The sequence below is a fragment of the Tachyglossus aculeatus genome, chromosome X1, assembly GCF_015852505.1.
Source record: "Tachyglossus aculeatus isolate mTacAcu1 chromosome X1, mTacAcu1.pri, whole genome shotgun sequence".
In the NCBI taxonomy this organism is placed as follows: domain Eukaryota; kingdom Metazoa; phylum Chordata; class Mammalia; order Monotremata; family Tachyglossidae; genus Tachyglossus; species Tachyglossus aculeatus.
The window spans coordinates 133953643-133976696 of NC_052101.1; the positions used below are offsets into that span (position 1 = coordinate 133953643).

The 23054-nt window shown below is 45.1% G+C and overlaps 1 protein-coding gene across 5 annotated transcripts in view; it reads right to left on the reverse strand.

Moving 5' to 3' along the window:
- The window catches only part of LOC119950558 (telomere repeats-binding bouquet formation protein 1-like), a 50628-nt gene that overhangs the window by 11944 nt on the left and 15630 nt on the right, over nucleotides 1-23054 (reverse strand). For 2 of the 5 annotated variants that reach the window (XM_038773071.1, XM_038773072.1), the window contains exons 4-11: nucleotides 19993-20121; nucleotides 18965-19096; nucleotides 14323-14383; nucleotides 14108-14223; nucleotides 13822-13944; nucleotides 10789-10941; nucleotides 9074-9205; nucleotides 3491-3616 (exon numbers count right to left, since the gene is read on the reverse strand). In XM_038773071.1, coding sequence (XP_038628999.1) covers nucleotides 3491-3616; nucleotides 9074-9205; nucleotides 10789-10941; nucleotides 13822-13944; nucleotides 14108-14223; nucleotides 14323-14383; nucleotides 18965-19096; nucleotides 19993-20121 — 972 coding nt within the window. The remainder of the gene's footprint in view (nucleotides 1-3490; nucleotides 3617-9073; nucleotides 9206-10788; nucleotides 10942-13821; nucleotides 13945-14107; nucleotides 14224-14322; nucleotides 14384-18964; nucleotides 19097-19992; nucleotides 20122-23054) is intronic. The other 3 variants (XM_038773073.1, XM_038773074.1, XM_038773075.1) reach the window with 3 other exon arrangements.

Consider the following 23054-nt stretch of genomic DNA (forward strand, 5'->3'; position numbering starts at 1 on the left):
TGAGTGCTTATTGTGTGCACAGCAATGTGCTAAGCACTTGGGAGAGTTCAAAATAAGAGTTGGTAGATAGGTTCCCTGCTCATAAGGAACTTACAGTCTGAAAAGGGAGACAGACATTAATATGAACGAATATACTACCAATGTGTACATAACTGCTGTGGGGCAGAAGGTGGGGTGAATAAAGGGTGAAAATCAAAGTTCAAGGGCAATGCGGGAAGGAATAGGAGAAGAGGAAAAGAGGGCTTAGTCCGGGAAGGCCGCTTGAGGGGATGTGCCTTCAATAGGGCTTTGAAGGTGGGAAGAGTAACTGGCTGTCAGATATGAAAAGGAAGGTTATTCCAGGCCAGAGGCAGGAGGTGGACGAGAGGTCGGTGGCAAGATAGATAAGATCAAGGTAGAGTGAGTGGGTTGGCATTAAAGGAGCAAAGTGTGTGAGCTGGGTTGTGGGAGGAATTCAGAGAGGTAATGTAGGAGGGGACAAGGTGATTGAGTTCTTTAGGGTGGATAGAGCTTTAGGGTGGATAGTGCTGTGTGGCCTTGGACAAATCACTTCAGTCCTCTGGGCCTCAGTTACCTCATCTGTAAAATGGGGATTGAAACTGTGAGCCCCATGAGGGACAGGGACTGTATCCACCCCAGTGCTTAGTACAGTGCGGCACATAGTAAGCTCTTAACAAATACCACGGTTCTTCTTCTTCTTCTTCTTATTATTATTATTATTAAAGCCCATGGTAAGGAGTTTATGATGTGAAGGTGGATGGGCAACCACTAGAGGTTCTTGATGAGTGGGGGAAAATATTCAAGCAGCACAGTGAGGAATGGACTGAAATGGGGAGAGACAGAAGACAGGGAGGTCAGTGAGGACACTGATGCAGTAATCAAGGCAGGACAGAATAAGGGCCTGGATTAACAGGGTAGCAGTTCAGACGGAGAGGAAAGAGCAGAGTTCAGTGATGTTGTGAAGGGTGAAGCAGCGTGGCTCAGTGAAAAGAGCACGGGCTTTGGAGTCAGAGGTTATGGGTTCAAATCCTGGCTCTTCCAATTGTCAGCTATGTGACTTTGGGCAAGTCACTTAGCTTCTCTGGGCCTCAGTTACCTCATCTGTAAAATGGGTATTAAGACTGTGAGCCCCGTGGGACAACCTGATCACCTTGTAACCTCCCCAGGTCTTAGAACAGTGCTTTGCACATAGTAAGTGCTTAATAAACGCCATCATCATCATCATCATCATTCTTCTTCTTCTTATTATTATTATTATTATTGAACCGACAGGGTTTAGCGATAGATTGACTATGTGGGTTGAATAAGAGAGATGAGATGTGGATAATGTCAAGGTTAAGAGTTCCTGAGGCAGGGAGGATGGTGTTGGTGTCTACAGTGTTGGAAAAGTTAGAAGGAGGGCAGGATTTAAGTGGGAAGACGAGGAGTTAGTTCTGTTTGACGCATGTTAAATTTGAGGTGTTGGCGGGACATCCAAGTAGAGATGTCCTGAAGGAAGGAGGAGATGTGAGACTGCAGAGAGGGAGAGATTAGGGCTGGACAGGTAAATTTGGGTATCATCTGCATAGAGGTGGTTGTTGAAGCCACAGGAGCGAATGAGTTATCCCAGGGAGTGGGCGTAGATGGAGACTTAGAAGGGGATCCAGAACTGAACCTTAAGGGACCCCCACGGTTGGGAAGTGAGAGGCAGAGCAGGAGTCGCTTAGTACAGTGCTCTGCACACAGTAAGTGCTCAACAAATATGATTGAATGAATGAATGAGTCCACGAAAGAGACTGAGAATGAGCGTCCAGAGAGATAGGAGGAGAACCAGGAGAGGACAGTATCAGTAAATTCAAGGTTGGATAACGTTTCCAGGAGATGGGGTGGTCAACAGCGTCGAAGCAGCTGAGCGAAGATGACTAGGATCCAGCACTTAGAACAGTGCTTGGCACATAATAAGCGCTTAACAAATACCATTATTGTTATTATTATTATTATTATTATGATGATGGAGTAGAGGCTGTCAGATTTGGCAATGAGGATATCACTGATGACCACTGAGAGGGGAGTTTCCATAGAGCGAGGGGGCAGAAGCTAGATTGGAAGGGCTCAAGCGCAGAATTGGAGGAAAGGAAGTGGAAGCAGCGGGAGGAGATAACTTGCTCAAGACATTTGGAGAGGAATGGTAAGAGGGATATTGGCGAATAACTGGAGAGAGTCATGGGGTCAAGACAGGGTGTTTTTTTAGGATAGGGGAGACATGTTAGGGATTCATCTTCAAAGCCCATTTCAAATTCCACCTCTTCCACCGTGACTACCCTGATTAATCCAACAATCAATCGGGTGTATTTGTTGAGCATTTACTGTGCACAGAGCACTGGGCTAAGCTCTTGGGAGTGTACAACATGATAGACACGTTTCCTGCCCACAAGGAGGTTACAGTTGGGGGAGGTGGGTGGAGAGACAGCTATTAAAATAAATTACAGCTTTGTACTTAAGTGATGTGGGATGAATGAAAGGTACAAGAAGCAGCCTGGCATAGTGGATAGGGCCAAGGCCTGGAAGTCGGAAGGTCATGGGTTCTAATCCCGACTCTGCCACTTGTCTGCTGGGTGATCTGGGGCAAGTCACTTCACTTCCCCGGGCCTCGGTTACCTCATCTGTAAAATGGGGATGAAGACTGTGAGCCCCACTTAGGACAGGGACTGTGCCCAACTCAATCCGCCTGTGTCCACCCCAGCGCTTAGTACAGTGCCTGGCACGTAGTAAGCGTTTAACAAATACCATTATTATTATTACAAATCCAAGTGCAAGGGTGACCTAGAAGGAGAGGTAGTGGGGGAGGGGGGTAGTAATTTACAACACTTGACACCTTAGAGGGACCCAGTGGCCCTGCCTAAGCCCTTAGGTGTTTACCCCCACTACACGCAGCATGTGTTTAGAGGCCTACAGCCAATAGTCTATTCAACTGTTTATTCCAGACTTTCACTCTACTCCCCTCTCTGATCTTTATCCATGGCCTCTTGGATAGAGCACAGGCCTGGGAGTCGGAAGGACCTGGGTTCTATTCCCAGCTCCCCCACTTGTTTGCTCTGTAACCTTGGGCAAGTCACTTAACTCTTCTGTGCTACAGGTACCTCATCTGTAAAATGGGGATTAAGGCTGTGAACCCAGCTCCACCTCTTGTCTACTCTGTGATCTTGGGCTAGTCACTTAACCATCCTGTGCTACAGTTACCTCATCTGTAAAATGGGGGATTAAGACTGTGAAACCATGTCGGGCAGGGACTGTGTCCGCCCTGATTTGTTTGTATCAGGACAAGTGCTGGGGCAGGTCACGAGAGCAATCAGCTGGTATCTGCCTTACCCACCATTCGATCAAATCTGCTTTCTTTCCCGGATACACAACTTAAGCACAACATAACATTTACTCAAATGGAAAAAGGACCATAGTATTTTCAAACTGAAATTATGCAGGATAATTTATCCAAAAATGATGATTAACTCACCAAAAATCTTACTGTTGAGCATGACGATAAGAATAATGCTGGTTACATCCTCATACTGGGCTTCAGAGAAGCAGCTTACAATCTGTTTAAGGCCATTGTTCTGGAGCAGGAGACTTAGATTTTCCCCTGCAGAAAATAATAAAGTTAAACTCTTCTCTATTTCCACCAAGTGCTAACACTTTTCTTGCAATCAATCAATCAATCAATCAATCGCATTTATTGAGCACTTACTATGTGCAGAGCACTGTACTAAGCGCTTGGGAAGTACAAATTGGCAACACATAGAGACAGTCCCTACCCAACAGTGGGCTCACAGTCTAAAAGGGGGAGACAGAGAACAGAACCAAACATACCAACAAAATAAAATAAATAGGATAGAAATGTACAAGTAAAATAAATAAATAAATAAATAAATAGAGTAATAAATATGTACAACCATATATACATATATACAGGTGCTGTGGGGAAGCGAAGGAGGTAAGATGGGGGGATGGAGAGGGGGACGAGGGGGAGAGGAAGGAAGGGGCTCAGTCTGGGAAGGCCTCCTGGAGGAGGTGAGCTCTCAGCAGGGCCTTGAAGGGAGGAAGAGAGCTAGCTTGGCGGAGGGGCAGAGGGAGGGCATTCCAGGCCCGGGGGATGACGTGGGCCGGGGGTCGACGGTGGGACAGGCGAGAACGAGGTACAGTGAGGAGATTAGCGGTGGAGGAGCGGAGGGTGCGGGCTGGGCTGTAAAAGGAGAGAAGGGAGGTGAGGTAGGAGGGGGCGAGGTGATGGACAGCCTTGAAGCCGAGGGTGAGGAGTTTCTGCCTGATGCGCAGATTGATTGGTAGCCACTGGAGATTTTTGAGGAGGGGAGTAATATGCCCAGAGCGTTTCTGGACAAAGATAATCCGGGCAGCAGCATGAAGTGGAGAGAGACACGAGGATGGGAGATCAGAGAGAAGGCTGGTGCAGTAGTCCAGACGGGATAGGATGAGAGCTTGCAGGACATTTGCACCCAGTTCAAAGAATCTATGATGATAATAATAATATCAATAATAATAATGATAATAATAACGGTATTTGGTAAGCATCCATTCACTCAATCGTATTTATTGAGCACTTACTGTGTGCAGAGCACTGTACTAAGCGCTTGGGAAGTATAAGTTGGCAACATATAGAGACGGTCCCTACCCAACAGTGGGCTCACAGTCTAGAAGGGGGAGACACAGAACAAAACAAAATATATTAACAAAATAAAATAATTAGAATAAATATGTACAAATAAAATAAATAAATAGAGTAATAAATACGTAAAAACAAATATACATGTACACAGGTGCTGTGGGGAGTGGAAGGAGGTAAGGTGGGGGGGATGGGCAGGGGGAGGAGGGGAAGAGGAAGGAGGGGGCTCAGTCTGGAAAGGCCTCCTGGAGGAGGTGAGCTCTCAGTAGGGCTTTGAAGGGAGGAAGAGAGCTAGCTTGGCGGATGTGCGGAGGGAGGGCATTCCAGGCCAGGGGGATGACGTGGGCAGGGGGGTCGACGGCGGGACAGGCGAGAACGAGGCCTAACGGTGAGGAGATTAGTGGCAGAGGAGCAGAGGGTGCAGGCTGGGATGTAGAAGGAGAGAAGGGAGGTGAGGTAGGAGGGGGCGAGGTGATGGAGAGCCTTGAAGCCGACGGTGAGGAGTTTTTGCCTGATGCGTAGGTTGATTGGTAGCCACTGGAGATTTTTGAGGAGGGGAGTAACATGGCCCAGAGCATTTCTGGACAAAGACGATCCGGGCAGTGGCGTAAGCAATTAACTATGTGCCAAGCATTGGATGGAGCACTCGGGTTGATACAAAATTACCAGGTCAGATGGAGTCCCTGCCCCACATGGGGCTCACGGCCTAAGGGGGATGGAGAACTGATATTGAATCCCCATTTTACAGATGAGAAAAATAAGACACAGACAAGTTAAGTGACTTGCCCAAGGTCACAGAGCAGGCAAGTGGCAGAACCAGTATTATCATTATTATCTTTATTATTATCATTAATGATAAATAATAATGCTATTTGTTAAGTGCTTTACTATGTGCCAAGCACTGAACACTGTGATACAGACAAGGTAATCAGGTTGGACAAAGTCCCTGTCTCACAAGGGACTCACAGTCTTAATTCCCATTTTTCAGAGCAGGTAACTGAGGCATAGAGAAGTTAAGTGATTTGCCCAAGGTCACACAGCAGACAAGGGGCAGAACCCATGACCTCTGACTCTCAACCCCATGCTCTTACTACTAGGTCATGCTGCTTCCCACTGGAACCCAAGTCCACTGACTTTCAGGCCTGCACTTTTTCTACTGTGCCACTCTACGTCTCCATCTGAAGAATCAATTAGTCTATTTATTGAGCACTTTCTTTCTGCAGAGCAATGAACTAAGTGCTTGGGAGAGTCCACCATAACAGAGTGGGTAGGGATACTCCCTGTCCACAAGGAGCTTACCATCTAGAAGGGGAGACAGACTTTAAAACAAATTCTGGATATGTACCTAAGTGGAGTGAGGGTGGGGTGATTATCAAGTGCATAAAGGGTACAAATGAAATTGCAAGGGTGACGTGCATTGGGGAGGAAGTAAGGGTAAGGAGGGATTAGTTGGGGAAGACCTTTTGGAGACAATGAGATGTTCATAAGGTTTGAAGGCAAGTGCTTGGTACAGTGCTCTGCACACAGGAAGTGCTCAATAAATACGAATGAACGAATGAATGAAGGGGGAGGGAGTTCCAGGTCAGAGGGAGGATGTGGGCTAGGGGTCAGAGGTGAGATAGATGAAATCAAGGTATAGTGAGTAGATTGGCATTGGAGGAGTGAAGCTTGCGGGCTGGGTTGTAGAAATAAATCAGCAAGGTAAGTTAGGAGGTGGTTAACTAATCTAGTGCTTTAAAGCCGATGCTAAGGCGTTTCTATTTGATATGGAGGTGGATTGGCAACCACTGGAGAATCTCCCAGTGGGGAGCTGTGAACTGAATGATTTTCTAGAAAAACCATCCGGGCAGTAGAGTCAGGTAAAGACTGGAATGCGGAGAGACAAGAGGCAAGGTGGTCAGAGAGGAGGAGGAGGAGGATGCAGTAGTCAAGGTGGGATATGGTAAGTGCTCAGATCAGCGAAGTAATAGTTGGGATGGAGTCCAGTGGACAGAGCATGGGCCTGGCAATCAGAAGGACCTGGGTTCCAATCCCGGCTGCACAGCTTGCCTGCTCTGTGACATTGGACAAGTCACTTAACTTCTCTGTGCTTCACTTAGCTGTAAAATGGGGATTAAGATTGTGAGCCCCATGTGGGACAGGGACTGTGTCCTACCTGATTTCCTGGTATCCACCCCATCGCTTAGTATAGTGCCTGGCACACAGTAAGCACTTAAATATCATCATCATTACTATCTATAAAGGATAGAAAACATGCAACACTACAGAAAAGTTTTCTAGATGGCAGAATGAATTGGCAGATACAAGAGATATTTGGCTTTTTAGACTGTGAGTCCACTGTTGGGTAGGGACTGTCTCTATATGTTGCCAACTTGTACTTCCCAAGCGCTTAGTACAGTGCTCGGCACACAGTAAGCGCTCAATAAATACAAATGATTGATTGATTGATTGGCTTAAAAACATTTCCAGCGGCTCTTGTGGACCCAGACCTTAGGAGCAGTGACAGTCAGAGTTCTGCCTTGGGCTCAGCTATTGACGTCGAAACCTACCTTCTTCCCTGCGGTTTCCCCGTGTGCATCGTGGGGGAAGAGTAAATGACTCAGGTCATTTTAACGCTGTGATCGACTAATATACATTAAAGGTTTGGTTCTAGAGAAGCCAAGTGGCCTACTGGAAAAAGCATGGGCCAGGGATTCAGAGGACCTGGGCTCTACTTCTGACTCCACCACTTGCTTGCTCGGGAACTATGGGCTGGCTAGTCACTTCACTTCTCAGGGCCTCAGTCCCCTCATATGTAAGAAAGGGATTCAAAACCCATTTCCCCTCCTACTTAACAACAATAATAACAATAATAATGATAATACTACTAATAATGATAAATGTGGTATTTGCTAAGAACCTACTATGGATAAAGCACTGAACTAAGTACTGGGATAGGTTCGAGATAAACAGTTACCACATGGGAGTCACGGTCTAAGAGATGTTACGTGATTTGACCACATTTACACAGCAGACAAGTGGCAGAGCTAGGATGAGAACATACAAGTCCTCTGCCTTCCAGTCCCTAGCTCTTTCCACTAGGTTATGGTGCTTTTTAGACTGGAAGCTCCATGTGGGACAGTGACTGTGTCTGCACGAATATCTGGTTGCCACCCCAGGGCTTAGGTACAGAGCAAGGTATACAGTAAGTGCTTCACCATCAATAGAATTATTATCATTATTATTATCATCCTCTAGCAAGGGATCAAAAGTACCGCTGAATTGATTTTTTATAACTAGAACTTGCCTCCCAAATCTTTCCAAATTGTTGGACTTAGAGATAGGTAAATGTTACTCTTTAAATTGTCTTCCAAGTGACTTTGGTGACAACAAATCAAACACCGCAGAAATATAAACAAATAAGCAATCAGCGAATCATGGCACATCTAACCAAGAGCTTAGGAAAATTCCATTGGTATTCAGTAAGTTGCCGATTTGTACTTCCCAAGCGCTTAGTACAGTGCTTTGTACACAGTAAGCACTCAATAAATACGACTGAATGAATGAATAATGTAATATGGTGATGGTTTCCTTTTGACCAAATCATTTGTAAATCTAACTTCAAATCACTGGCACGTTCCTTTGGATCTGCTCACTACGGACATGCAGCTGATCTAGCAATAACACAACAGAATCCCCTGAAATTAATAAAGTACATTTTTTGACCCTTTAATCATGAACACCTTTATGGTCTTTATTTCTCTAGGAAGTTCTAAATCTCGACATTGTGAAAAGATCACTGACCCTGATCATAGGAAGCATCGTAATGTCTTTCCTAGAGAGGAATTGTGATATCCAAATCAGGAGAACACTAGTGAAACAAAGTTTCAGTCACACCTGCAGGTGAACTTCATTGGCAGGGAATGTGTCTACCAACTCTACTGTACCCTCCCAAGTGCTTAGTACAGTGTTCTGTACACAGTAAGTGCTCAATAAGTCCTAGTGATTGATTGGTGATGGCATCTTTTTCAGCAATGAAGGATGTATGTAAACTGTGTGGCCTAGTAAGAGAAGAAGCGTGGATAGGGCACGGGCCTGGGAGTAGGAAGGACCTGGCTTCTAATTCCAGTTCTGCCATCTGTCTGCTGTGTGACCTCTAACTTTTCACAGATCATTTAACTTTTCTATGTCTCAATTACCTCAACTGTTAAATGGGGATTGTGACGGTGAGCCCCATGTGGGTCAGGGACTGTGTCCAACCCTGATTTGATTGTATCCACTCCAGAGCTCAGTACAGTGCCTGGCACAGAGTGAGCACTTATTAAATACTGTTATTATTATATACATGGACACCCCCCCCCCACACACACACACCAAAAGAGTAGAAAATGCATTCTATTCACTGTGGAGTCAGGCCCACAATATAAATCACGTACTTACCACATGACTCTATGCAACGCCCAAGGGTAACCAGAACGCTAGATTTTTCCTCAGAATTCAGACTATCCAGAAGCAGCAAAGTCAGAAGTTTGGGCACAACTTGATGCTTCGCTAGAATAAAACTTCCAGGAGCTAGTAGTATAAAATGTTTTAAAACATAAATATAATGGACACAAATATTTTGAATCAGGGTGAAAATCAAAATTTAAATAGAGATCTTTCAGGACCACCTCTGCCTCCCTGTGAGCTTTCTGAACACTTCCCCATGTGTTAATCCCTAACCTCTACCAAAACCGGAACCATTCAATGACAACACTCTTCGGCAAGGAATGGATTCCTATCAGGCACATGGGTGCTGCCGCACGGCTGCTTGTCTCGGGGGCTTTTCTACCCGCCCAGCGTTTAGCCATGCTGTCGCTATGACACGCTGATTCCCACTGAGCCGTGGACGATGAGATACTTCCACCCGGCACACAATGGTGCTATTACACAGGGCTCCTCCACCTACCTGTCCTATCACACTCAACGACACCACAGGGCCCCCTTGTCCTAGAGAGACTGCTTTCAAGGCATGCCAGAAGCTCTCTCCCTCTTACTCACACACTCTCTTTTCACACTAGACCCCAACCTGCATTCTTCATTCCTCTCCAAGCTGGCTTTCTCACTGTGCCTCGTTTGTGGCTCTCCTGCTTCCAACCCAAAGCTCATACCATTCCCCCTGCCTTGACCTCCCTCCCCCTCCAATTCTGCCAAACTACAACTTTCCCCATCTTCAAAGCCTTCCATACTCCTGCCGCCAACAGCCGCACCCTTGGTTCTTTCTTCCTATTTGTGAATAGTAAGGAATACTACTATTCCTAATATTTGTGAACTTTTGCCTCATTTTTCTTATTCCTAGTTGTCACGATCTTTTCCCTTTCCTTCCCACGATAGATACACCATCCCTGCTCAATAAACAGCACTGACTGACCAATAAGAAGACTGTCAAGGTAAACCAGGAACATGGCGCAGTTGGAGTGGTAACCAGTGGAATGGAGAGGAAGGAGATGATCTGTGATATGACACCAAGAGAGAATCAGCAGGTAGGGGTGATGATTCAATGCGGGTAAAGAATGAGAAGGAGGCACCTAAGACGATTCCAATGTTACAAGCGAGACGGGTCAGAAAGGACAGTTAGTGCCTTTTACAGCGATGGGAAAGGCGAGAGGAGTTAAAAGAGGGGACAGGATTAGCTCAGGGGAACAGGACACAGAAGCACCAACCCAGGGCAGTTAAGGGGGTAACCGCAGCGCTGGGACTATTGGGACAGTTTTCAAGGCCTTGGGAGTGGATGGGGAGGGACCGACAGGAAACAGAGCCTCAAGATGGCAACTCCAATCATAGGTGGTAGCTTCCAGGGCCAGAAGGAGAGGTTGGGGGTCGGTCGGTGAGCGACCGGGGCGAGGTCTTGACCTGTTCCCAACAAAGGTCTCCCAGAGATATCTTGCACCCCCATCGGAACCTAGGGCGGCAGCAGGTGTGGTGAGAGGAGGTGGAGAGTACTGAGTTTGTAATCCCAGAGAGAATGCGGCAATATGAATGACAAGAAATCATAAGCCCTTCACAGCATTTGTGTGTAAATCAAGTCTCTAATAAAAGCACACGCTGAACTGTGGAACAATCGTACAAAATGGAATTACTGGAAACCTATCCATGCAAGTAATTGAATCACTCACCGTTATCAACGATGGAGACACTGATGGCATTTGTCAGCGCTATTGCCATCTTAGCATTACCAATACTCAGATGTGAAACTCCAGCCATCTTGGTAAATCTCTTAGCCAAAACATCCAATCCACCACAAGATATCAAGACTTTCTGAATTGATACTTCAGGAATAAAGTTATAGAACTATCAATACTTTTATCAAGCAGAGGGATGATCGCTGTTCTGTAGCTTTCAATTCTCTAAGCTAGTTTTACATCAGTATTTCTCACAGCCATTTAAAAAATGGATACAACTACATCGATATTTCTAGGATAGGATTTTAGGGTTAAAACGGCACTTTTCTGTGTGCATCTAAATACGTATTTTTCTTGCATGTTAAAAAAAAATGAGGAAATTAATGGTATGATCCAGGTCAGGCTATTAATCAAAGAATCCCATTGAATCAGTTCACTGTTATTGTAATTAGCGGCCTGCCAATTTTCTAAATTCCAACTCAATCAATCAGTGGTATTTATTGAGCTCTTAAAGAGCACACACCACTGGGATTCAGTCGAGTTCAGAGACAAAGACCAAACACATCCATTAATTAACTGTATTTATTGAGCATTTACTGTGTGCAGAGCACTGTAGTAAGCAACTGGGAGACTACAATACAACAGAATTGATAGACACGTTCCCTGCCCGCAATGAGCTTAAGTCCAGAGGGGGGGGAGATGGACATTAACATAATTAAATATGGATCTGTACATAAGTCCTGTGGGGCTGAGGAAAGGGTGAATAAAGGGAGCAAATCCAAGCCCGAGGCAAATCAGATCCAAGTGCAGATCCTGTCTTGACTACTGCATCAGCCTCCTGGCTGCCCACCCACCCTGCCGCCATAATTTATTCTAACGTCCGTTTCCCACTCTAGACTGTCAGCTCCTTGTTGGAAGGGAACGCCTCTGCTAACACTGTCGTATTGCACATTCACAAGCACCGAGGACAATGCTCTCCACACAGTAAGCGTGCATTTCATAAATACCATCCAATGAATGACTGAAAGAGACGGTTTCTTACATTCACCTATTCTAGCCTATGCTTCTCTAACTTTCTGGGGTGCCCAAACCTGAATAGGAGAGTCTAACAATGCTTGGCACATAGTAAGCGCTTTAACAAATACCATCATCATCATCATCATCAACAATATATCTCCTTAGGAACCACTTCACATGTACCTCGTCTCTTCACCACCTGCTGCCCAAGTAGCCTCACGGTGACTAACGAATGAACTGTGCTGCTAGGTGATGCTTCCCTGACAGGGAAAGACCCCTGTTCTGTTTAACGGAGCATGAAGCCGGCTCCAAACTGGGGTCCTCCGTCTCCTTGCTCTGACACTTTCTCAGGAGCAAGCAGATATCCTGCCCCTAAAGATGGACACCACTCCATGGGCTCACACCTTGGGCGGAGCCTCCAACTCTATTCCCCCCAATCCAACACTGGCTCGAGATGTCTCAAGAAGTTCCCCAGACATCTGTAGACCATAAGGTCCTTGCAGGCAGGGATTGTGTCTACCAACCCTACTGCATTATACTTGCCCAAACAATTAGTACAAGTGCTCCGCACACATTAAGCACTCAAGAAATATCATTTGTTGATTTATTTTTCTGAGGCATCAGATTATTTTAGAAACCGCTTTTAATGCAAAACATGTAAGGCATGGGAGGCAGCATGGTCTAGTGGAAAGAGCACGGGCTTGGGAGTCAGAGGACCTAGGTTCAAATCCTGGCTCCACCTCTTACCTGCTGTGTGGCCTTGGGCAAGTCACCTAATATTTCTGTGCCTCAGTTCCCTTATCTACAAAATAGGGATTCAGTACTTGTTTTCCCTCCTACTTAGACAGTGAGCCCCATGTGGAACCCCATGATATCAAATCTGTCCCACCACTTAGTACAGTGCTTGGCATATTTTTAAGCACTTAATGAGGAGCTCACCTCCTCCAGGAGGCCTTCCCAGACTGAGTCCCCTTTTTCCACTCCCCCTCCCCATCCCCCTGCCCTACCTCCTTCCCCTCCCTACAGCACCTGTATTTGTTTGTAAAGATTTATTACTCTATTTATTTTACTTGTACATGTTTACTAATCTATTTATTTTGTCAATGATGTGCATCTACCTTTACTTCTATTTATTCTGATGACACCTGACCACATGTTTTGTTTTGTTGTCTGTCTCCCCTTTCTGGACTGTGAGCATGTCGTTGGGTAGGGACCGTCTCCATATGTTGCCAACTTGTACTTCCCAAGCGCTTAGTACAGTGCTCTGCACACAGTAAGCACTCAATAAATACGACTGAATGAATGAATGAACCATACTGATTACTGTCATCATTAAAATATTTCCTGTGAAAGATGGAAACGTTGGAAGTGTTGTATTTCAATGCAAATGAGAAAATGGTATATTCAAGGTGCATGTCCCCTAAATAAAGGGGACACAGGCTAATAATGCCTTTTACCGCTAGACTCAAGGTACTCACAAGTTTTGGATTTTCCCTTTCTGTCTTTTTCCTACAATTCCACTGGCTGTAATTTGGGAATCAGCGTTTTCTCCACTTACAAAACACAATCATTTCACGTAAGCCTCTAAGTAGGGTCGATTCCCTCACTGCATTCCATTTTAGGGTTTATCCAGACTTTGTGACAAAATCCATCTAGTTCATCTTGCTTTCAAACTCCCTGAAACTCCCCCTTCAAAACGACTTCATTTACACTCTGTCATTGCACTGTACATTTTAAAGCGCTGACAAGCTGGCACCATTATGTTGGTAAGGTTTATCCTAAACAAACTTAAGTACTGGAGACAATCAAATCTATCCAACTTACGGTCCCTCTCTAGACACTAAGCTCATTGTGTGCAGGGAACTTGACTACCAACTCTGTTGTGTTATACTCTTCCAAGTGCTTAGTACAGTGCTCTGCACACAGTAAGCACTCACCAAATACCGTTGATTACTTGTTAAACCATCAGAGTGGTTAAGGCATCTCAATCATGAAATAGTGGATACTCACTGTTTCCTGACACCATGACTCCAATAAATCGGCAAAGAGGGCAAAGTATCTCAGGGGTCATACATGTTTCTATCATGGCCAAGGCATCTGGCAAAATGGAGGAGCAAACTTCCTGATTTTCCTCTGACACAAATAGAAAACAAAACTGAATCAGGTCAAAGTTGGACTTGGCACTGGTACTCTACTGAAAAAACTCAAATCAGCTTTCAACAATTCACTTAGTTTCCCATTTTCGTTATGCTCATATCCAATGCCACAAATACAGTGGAAAATTTAAGATCCTTACTATTTTGAGGACTAGTGAGAGAGGCACACAAGGTATTGCACACTGCATACCACAGGTGATACTTCTTCTTAAAGGTTTCATCCGAGAAATCAATCTCAGAAATCACAATAGTTGCACTATAAGGAAACAAGCAATAAAGTGGTCAAAAAGTTGTAAAATTCTCAAATATTTAGTATTTACTATCTTAACAGAAGCCTAGTTTGCTATTTGTTTACCTGAATAACCCCTTCAGAACAGGAAAACAGCCTGATTCTCTCAAGACTCTTTGTCCAGCCCCTAAAAGTAACCAAAAATTGAAAAGATATCATTTTAGTTATTTATGTAAGTCTTCAGGGATTCAATATTCTCTAACAGTTGTTTGATGTTAGCACTTGTCAGCACTTAGCATATAGTTCATCATGATAATAATAATAATCATGATAATAATAATGCTGGCATTTGTGAAGCACTTACTATGTGCCAGGCACTGTTCTAAGTGCTGGAATAGATACAAGGTAATCAGGCTGTCCCACGCGGGACTCACAGTCTTAATCCCCATTTTACAGATGAGGTAACTGAGGCCCAGACAAGTTAAGTGACTTGCCCAAAGTCACACAGTTGACAAATGGCAGAGCTGGGATTACAACCCCTGACCTCTGACTTCCAAACCTGGGCTCTTTCCACTAACCCACGCTGCTTCTCATTTTAGCATTTGTGAAAAAAAATGAGGACTGGCGATAGATCCTAATAATGATGGCATTTATTAATAATAACAATAACAATAACGATGGCATTTAAGTGCTTACTTTGTGCGAAGCACTGTTCTAAGCGCTGGGTAGGGATACGAGGTGATCAGGTTGTCCCACATGGGGCTCCCAGTCTTAATCCCCATTTTATGCATGAGGGAACTGAGGCACAGAGAAGTTAAATGACTTGCCCAAAGTCACACAGCTGACAAGTGGCAGAAACGGGATTAGAACACATGACCTCTGGCTCCTAATCCCGTGTTCTTTCCACTGAGCCACGCTGCTTCTTTATTAAGCAATTACTATGTGCTAAGCACTGTACTAAGCATTGGGGTAGATACAAGATCATCAGGTTGGACACAGTCCCTGTCCCACATGGGGTTCAAAGTCGAAGTGGGAGGGAGAATGGATATTAAACCCCATTTTACAGATGAAGAAGAAACTCAGGACAAAAGAAGTTAAGTGACTTGTCCGAGGTCACGCAACAGACCCGTGCCAGAGCCAGGACTGGAACCTAGGTCCTCTGGCTTCCAGGCCTGCGCTCTTTCCCCCAGGCCACATTGCATCCCTGAATGACAGGGAATATATGGCACTCAGTGACAGACACTAATAGAGCAACAGCAGATCTAATTTTTTAATACACGAAAAAGCTCATTTTGCATATGGTTCTGAATCAAAAGGTACTGAAAGAGGGAAACTGATTTCTGATCTTCTGATCATCTACTTAGAATTTCAAGTTACCTACAAATTGTATGAGTCCAAGAAAATAACCTAGGCAATGAGCCACCTGAACATTACACTCAAAAGCACTTTAATCAATCAGTCAATCAATGGTGTTTGTTACGCGCTTAAGGTGTGCAGAGTACTCTACTAAGCGCTTGGGAGAGTACAAGACAGAGTTGCTCCAGGATGACAGAAGCAGCACTGTTTAGTGGATAGAGCATGGACCTGGGAGTCAGAAGGACCTGGGTTCTAATCCCGGCTCTGCCATGTGCCTGCTGTGTGACCCTGGGCAAATCACTTCAGTTCTCTGTTCCACAGTTACCTCATCAGTAAAATGGGAATCAATAATGATAAAAATAATAATGTTGGTATTTGTGAAGTGCTTACTATGTGCCAAGCACTGTTCTAAGCGCTGGGGGGGGATACAAGGTAATCAAGGTTGTCCCACGTGGGGGCTCACAGTCTTAATCCCCATTTTACAGATGAGGGAACTGAGGCCCAGGGAAGTTAAGTGACTTGCCCACACAGTCTGCTGTGGGACTTTGGGCCAGTCACTTGACTTCTCTGGGCCTCAGTTACCTCATCTGGAAAATGGGGCTGAAGACGGTGAACAGTGCTTGGCACATAGTAAGCACTTAACAAATACCATCACTACTATTACTATTGTAGCCACCTCAGCGCTTAGAACAGTGCTTGGCACATAGTGAGTGCTTAACAAGTCACACAGCTGACAAGTGGCGGGGCTGGGATTAAAACCCATGACCTCTGACTTCCAAGCCCGTGGTCCTTCCACTGAGCCACGCTGGAATTAAGACTGTGAGCCCCGGGTGGGACAGGGACTGTGTCCAACCCAATTATCTTGTATCCACCCCAGGCCTTAGACCAGTGCTTGTCACACTGTAAGCACTTGACAAATACCACAATTATTATTAGTATTATTAAGGAGTTTACAATCCACTGGGGGAGACAGTAAAATAAATTACAGACAATCAATTAATCAATGACATTTATTGACCGCTTACTATGTGTAGAGCACTGGACTAAGCACTTGGGAAAGTACAATAAAAAAAGAGCTGGTAGAAGTGTTCCCTACCCTACCTATTAGGAGCTTAATTTCTGGGGAGGGGGGAAGGGAGACAGACATAAAAAAATTATAGATATCAATCGTATTTATTGAGCGCTGACTGTGCACAGAACACTGTACTAAGCGCTTGGGAGAGTACTATATGACAGAGTTGGTAGATGAGTTTCCTGCCCGGTTGTGTACATAAGTCTAGGTGAAGTCTAGGAGAAGCAGCGTGGCTTAGTGGCAAGAGCACGGGTTTGGGAGTCAGAGGATGTGGGTTCCAATCCCGGCTCTTCCACCTGTCTGCTGTGTGACCTTGCATAAAGCTACTTAACTTCTCTGTCCCTCAATTACCTCATCTGTAAAATAGGGATGAATACTGTGAGCCCCATGTGGGACAACCTGATTACCCTGTACCTACCCCAGTGCTCAGAGCAGTGCTTGGCACATAATAAGGGCTTAACAAATGTCATAGTTATTATTATTATTATTATTATATCTCCTGTTGGGCTCTGGGTGGAGTGAATAAAGGGTGCAAATCCAAGTGCAAGGATGATGCCGCGGCCACATTCGGGTAGCGGCGGTGGGGGCTCCGGCAGCCCCGTCCCGCCCCCTGGCTGCTGTGTCGCCTTGACCAAGTCACTGCCCTGCTCTGGGCCTCACTCACCTCATCTGGAAAATGGGAATGACTGGGAGCCCCACGGGGGGCAACCCCATCACCTTCTACTAGAGAAGCACTGTACCTCAATGGACAGAGCCCTGGCTTGGGAGTCAGGGGTCATGGGTTCTAATCCCAGCTCTGCCACTTGTCTGCTGTGTGACTTTGGGCCAGTCACTTGACTTCTCTGGGCCTCAGTTACCTCATCTGGAAAATGGGGCTGAAGACTGTGAGCCCCAAGTGGGACCTCCTGATTACCTTAGATCTACCCCGGCACTTAGAACAGTGCTTGGCACATAGTAAGCACTCAACAAATACCACCATTACTATTATTATTGTAGCCACCCCAGTGCTTAGAACAGTGCTTGGCACATAGTAAGTGCTTAACAAATATAGCTCTCTCTATATATATAGTTGTGCATATAGCTATAATTCTATTTATTCTGATGGTATTGACGCCTGTCTACTTGTTTTGTTTTGTTGTCTGTTTCCCCCTTCTAGACTGTGAGCTCGTGGTTGGGTAGGGACCACCTCTATATGTCGCTGATTTATACTTCCCAAGCGCTTAGTACAGTGCACTGCACACAGTAAGCGCTCAATAAATACGACTGAATGAATGAATGAATGCAGAAGGGAGAGGGAGTAAGAGAAATGAGGGCGGAGTTAGGGAAGGCCTCTCTTAGGAGATATGATTTCAGTAAGGCTTTGAAGGTTGGGAGAGTGATTGTCTATCAGACTGAAAGCAGGAGGGAGTTCGAGGCCAGAGGCAGGATGTGGGCGAGGGGTCAGAGGCGAGATAGGCAAGATCGAGCTACAGTAAGTAGGTTGGCATTGGAGGAGAAAAGTGAACGTGCCAGGTTGTAGTGGGAAATCGGTGAGGTTAAGATTCATCCATTCAGTCAGTCAATCGTATTTATTGAGTGCTGAGTGTGTGCAGAGCACTGTACTAAGCGCTTGGGAAGTACAAGTCGGCAACATACAGAGACGGTCCCTACCCAACAACAGGCTCACAGTCTAGAAGGGGGAGACAGACAACAAAACCAAACAAGTAGACAGGTGTCAATACCTTCAGGATAAATACAATTATAGCTATGTGTACACACAAATAGAGTAATAAATATGTACAAATAAAATAGAGTAATAAATATGTACAAGTATATACAAGTGCTGTGGGGAGGGGAAGGGGGCAGGGTGGGGGGAGAGGTGATGGGGAGGGGAGGAGGAGGAGGAGAGGAAAAAAAGGGGGGCTCAGTCTGGGAAGGCCTCCCGGAGGAGGTGAGTGCTCAGTAGGGCTTTGAAGAGAGCTAGTTTGGGAGATGTAAGATAGGAGGGAGCAAGGTGATTGAGTGCTTTAAGCCCTATGGTAAGGAGTTTCTGTTTGATGCAGAGGTAGATGGGCAACCACTGGAGGTTTTTGAGGAGTGGGGAAATCTGGACTGAACATTTTCTTAGAAAAATGATCCGGGCAGCAGAGTGAAGTATGGATTGGATTGAGGAGAGACAGGAAGCAACGAGGTCAGCAAGGAGGCTGATGCCTCAAGGCAAGGTAAGATAAATTCAGGATGACTGAAGTAGAGATTTGATCAAAGGGGTTGAGAACTGCTCTAATACAGGGATAAAATGAAACAGAAAACAAAATATTCATGTTCTATGGAGATCATTCTCCATGGAAAATCCTCACTTACCGTTCTTAGAAACCAGGGCCAATAGACAGCAGACAGAAATCATTTTCAAATCCACACTGGACTTCTTACCCACTATGAAAGTCATCATCTCCTTAAAATATTGATGACTACAGAGACATTGATGACAAAAAGCTGAAAGAACAAAAGCCATAAGAATGGTGACTAAAAGCACAAAGAATTTTTTTAAATAAATTCAATAGGTTACATATTTGCACCTTGGAAAATGGACCTAATCTCCTTTTGTGTGGCTCCAACTGAACTGTGCATTTGTATAAGGCCAATGCTACCACGATCCAGAACAAATGAGTCATTTGTTCCAATATATTCCAATAGAACTGGGCGATTCCTTCGACACCAGGAGCACATAAATCTTGCTCAAAACTGGGTCCTTCTACCCACAAAAAGGAAGTCACCTGGAGAAAACGGCTCCCCACCCTCACAGAAAATTAAAAATCCTACAGAGTGGTAACACATTAAAATAATTTTCTGTGGTAAGCAAAACACACACGAGAAAAGAAAAAAATCAATTTCCTAACTGAGACTCCAAATACTATTCTGGAAAACACTGGGACACATGACATCGAGACTGTTTTTCTACATCCCCTCGATAACTTTACACATATAGGGAACAATATAAGGAGCTGGCAATGAATACTAGTTATCACATAATTATGAGGTTAACAGTTCCACAGTGAAAATCATTTCTAATCCTTTGGGTTGTGAGCTATGTGGAACTGTATTCAGATAAATAACCACAATGCTTTTGAAGCTTAGTGATCATTTTGGTTCGACAGATTAAAGTTTCAGTTTCAGTTCAAGTAACTTACACATAAAGACTGTGCTGGTGATGAGTATTTATTGACTGTCAATAAATCACACAGAACTCTGATGGGTTCTTTAGTTTAATTTACTTATTTGTTTGGATTAAACATGAATTCAAAATGGTGGAAAATATGGAAAAGAAGACTAAAACGGTTCTGCAGGTGTATTAGTGTGCAGTGAGTGATAAATAAAATGATCTATCTTACAATTAACGTCGGCTAGAGATCCTAGGGTGTACAGGATGGCTTCTTTTATCCTGTTGGGCACATCTGATCTGGTAAGATTGCGGAGAGTCAACAAACCACCGATATAGTGAAAACGAATCCCTGCATTGGCTGCGGCATTTACAAACAAAATGAAAGATTAAACAAGGTTTCCAAATTATTCGGATGAATAGGGCAATCAATAAAATGATGGCATTCATTGAGCACCCACTCCATGCTAGGAGTTGTGCAGCTGTCAATGTTCAAGGCACTTTTCCTACATGAAAAGGTCCTGGGACCATCGACTGCATCATCATCATCATCAATCGTATTTATTGAGCACTTACTATGTGCAGAGCACTGTACTAAGCGCTTGGGAAGTACAAATTGGCAACATATAGAGACAGTCCCTACCTAACAGTGGCCTCACAGTCTAAAAGGGGGAGACAGAGAACAAAACCAAACATACTAACAAAATAAAATAAATAGAATAGATATGTACAAATAAAATGAATAAATAAATAAATAAACAAACAAATAAATAAATAGAGTAATAAATATGTACAAACATATATACATATATACAGGTGCTGTGGGGAAGGGAAGGAGGTAAGATGGGGGGATGGAGAGGGGGACGAGGGGGAGAGGAAGGAAGGGGCTCAGTCTGGGAAGGCCTCCTGGAGGAGGTGAGTTCTCAGCAGGGCCTTGAAGGGAGGAAGAGAGCTAGCTTCAGCTAGCTAGACTGCAGAGGTTGAGCCTAACTGGGGAACTGGGGGAAGGGAAGAGGGTAAGAGTGGGGTCTGAGGTTTCTCAGTTACATTGGTTCCTGTGACCAGGGAACGGGGGCCGGGGGCACAGTCTCCGCACGGCTATTTGGTGGTGGCATGAGCAAGGAGGCTGTTGTCTAAACCTCCTCTATAGGCCTATTTGTCTTTAGCCTGTGCTAGGATGACAGATTAAAATGTGCTGGGGCCTGAGTTTCCTTTAATGCAAAACTGTACACCAGTTGGGGTTGAGAGGGGAGGAAAGGGAATCATAGCTAACAACAGTATAGGAACAAAACCCTTTCATTCTCTATCCTTCCACTGCTCTCCTGAGAATAGGGGTAGAGTGACCCAGTCGCACTAGGGAGGAGGGGAGTTCTGTGTTGTTTTGTTTTTTTTTGTCTGGTTGGGGATTTTAAGGATATTTGTTAACTGCTAACTACGTGCCAGACACTGTACTTAGCGCTGGGGAAGATACAAGCTAATTATGTTCGACATGGGGCTCACCCTCAATCCCCGTTTTACAGATGAGGTAACTGAGGCACAGAGGAGTAAAGCAATTTGGCCAAGTCACACAGCAGACAAGCAGACCCCGGTGGACCCCGGATTAGAACCCAGATCCTTCTGACCTCCAGGCCAGCGCTCTGTCCGCTAGGCCATGCCAACGTTGGGAAGATCAAACCCAATAGTGAAAGTATCTGTCACTTCATCAGCAACCCCTACCCCTACCCACACCCTACTCCAAGCACATTTCCCAGCTTAGAAGATAGCCCATCTTCACTTTGCCTCCATTATTACATTCTCCCATTTCCCCTGTTCCTGTCACCCCTAACTGGGAAGCAGCGTGGCTTAATGGAAACAGCATTGGCCTGGAAGTCAGAGGACCTGGGTTCTAATGGCGGCTCTGCCACCTGCTTGCGGTTTGACTTTGCGTAAGCCACTTAACTTCCCCATGCCTCAGTTTCCTCATCTGAAAAATGGGGATTCAGTACTCTCTTCTCCTTCCTGTTTAGACTCTGAGCCCCATGTAGGACAGGGACTGGGCTCGACCTGCTTATCTTCTAACCACTCCAGTGCCTAGTACAGTGCTTGGCACATGGAGAGTGCTTAAATACCCCCATTTTTACTTCTTCCTGCAGTCCAGCCAGCTTTTGTCTACTCCAACCACCACACACACTTACTCTCTCCCGCACATTCTCCCTCTCTCTCTGACTCACTCGCTTATTTTCATTCTTAATTCTCTCTTTTCCTCTTTCCTATTTCTGTTCTCCCTCACCTCCCTTCTAGAATCTGAGAATTCCATCATCTTTCCCAGTGTGTGCCTCTCACCCTGACTCCCGGTTCCTCCCCCTGCTGGGGGCAGCAGTGTGTTTGACCCCATCCGACGACTACCCGGCTCCCCTAAAGATGAAGGTGAAGATGAAGTGTAGTTCATCCTGGCCAGCAGCCCAGAGGAGCACCCAGAAGCACCAAAGCAGCTGGTTGAAAAGGTTGGGGGGGGGCGGCGGGGGAGTGTTGGCACTGCACAGCAGGCCCGGAGAAGGACGAGAGGTTGGAGAGGGGCAGTGACACAGCGTGGCCTAGTGGACAGAGCACAACCCTGGGTGTGAGAAGGACCTGGGTTCTAATCTTGACTCCACACTCATCTGGTGTGTAACCTTGGGCAAGTCACTTCTCTGTGACTCAGTTACCTCATCTGTGAGATGGGAATTAATAATGATAATAATAATGATAATAATAATAATAATAATGATAATGTCATTTATTGAGCACTTACTATGTGCAAAGCACTGTTCTAAGCGCTGGGGAGGTTACAAGGTGATCAGGTTGTCCCACGGGGGGCTCACAGTCTTAATCCCCGTTTTACAGATGAGGTAACTGAGGCACAGAGAAGTTAAGTGACTTGCCCAAAGTCACACAGCTGACAATTTGCAGAGCTGGGATTTGAACCCATGACCTCTGACTCCAAAGCCCGAGCTCTTTCCACTGAACCACGCTGCTTCTCCTAATAGTGTGAGCACCATGTGGGAGTGCTTTGCACAAAGTAAGTGCTAAGTAAATATAATTGAACTGAATGAATGACATGGACTGTGTCCAACCGGATTAGCTAATATTTACCTCAGAGTTTAGTGCAGTGTCTGGCACAAAGGAAGTGCTTAAATACCATTAAAAACAAACAAAAACTCCGAGTCGCTCATGTCTCCCTCCACCTTCACTCATTCATTCATTGAATCATATTTATTGAGCGCTTACTGTGTGCAGAGCACTGTACTAAACGCTTGGAAAGTACAATTCAGCAAT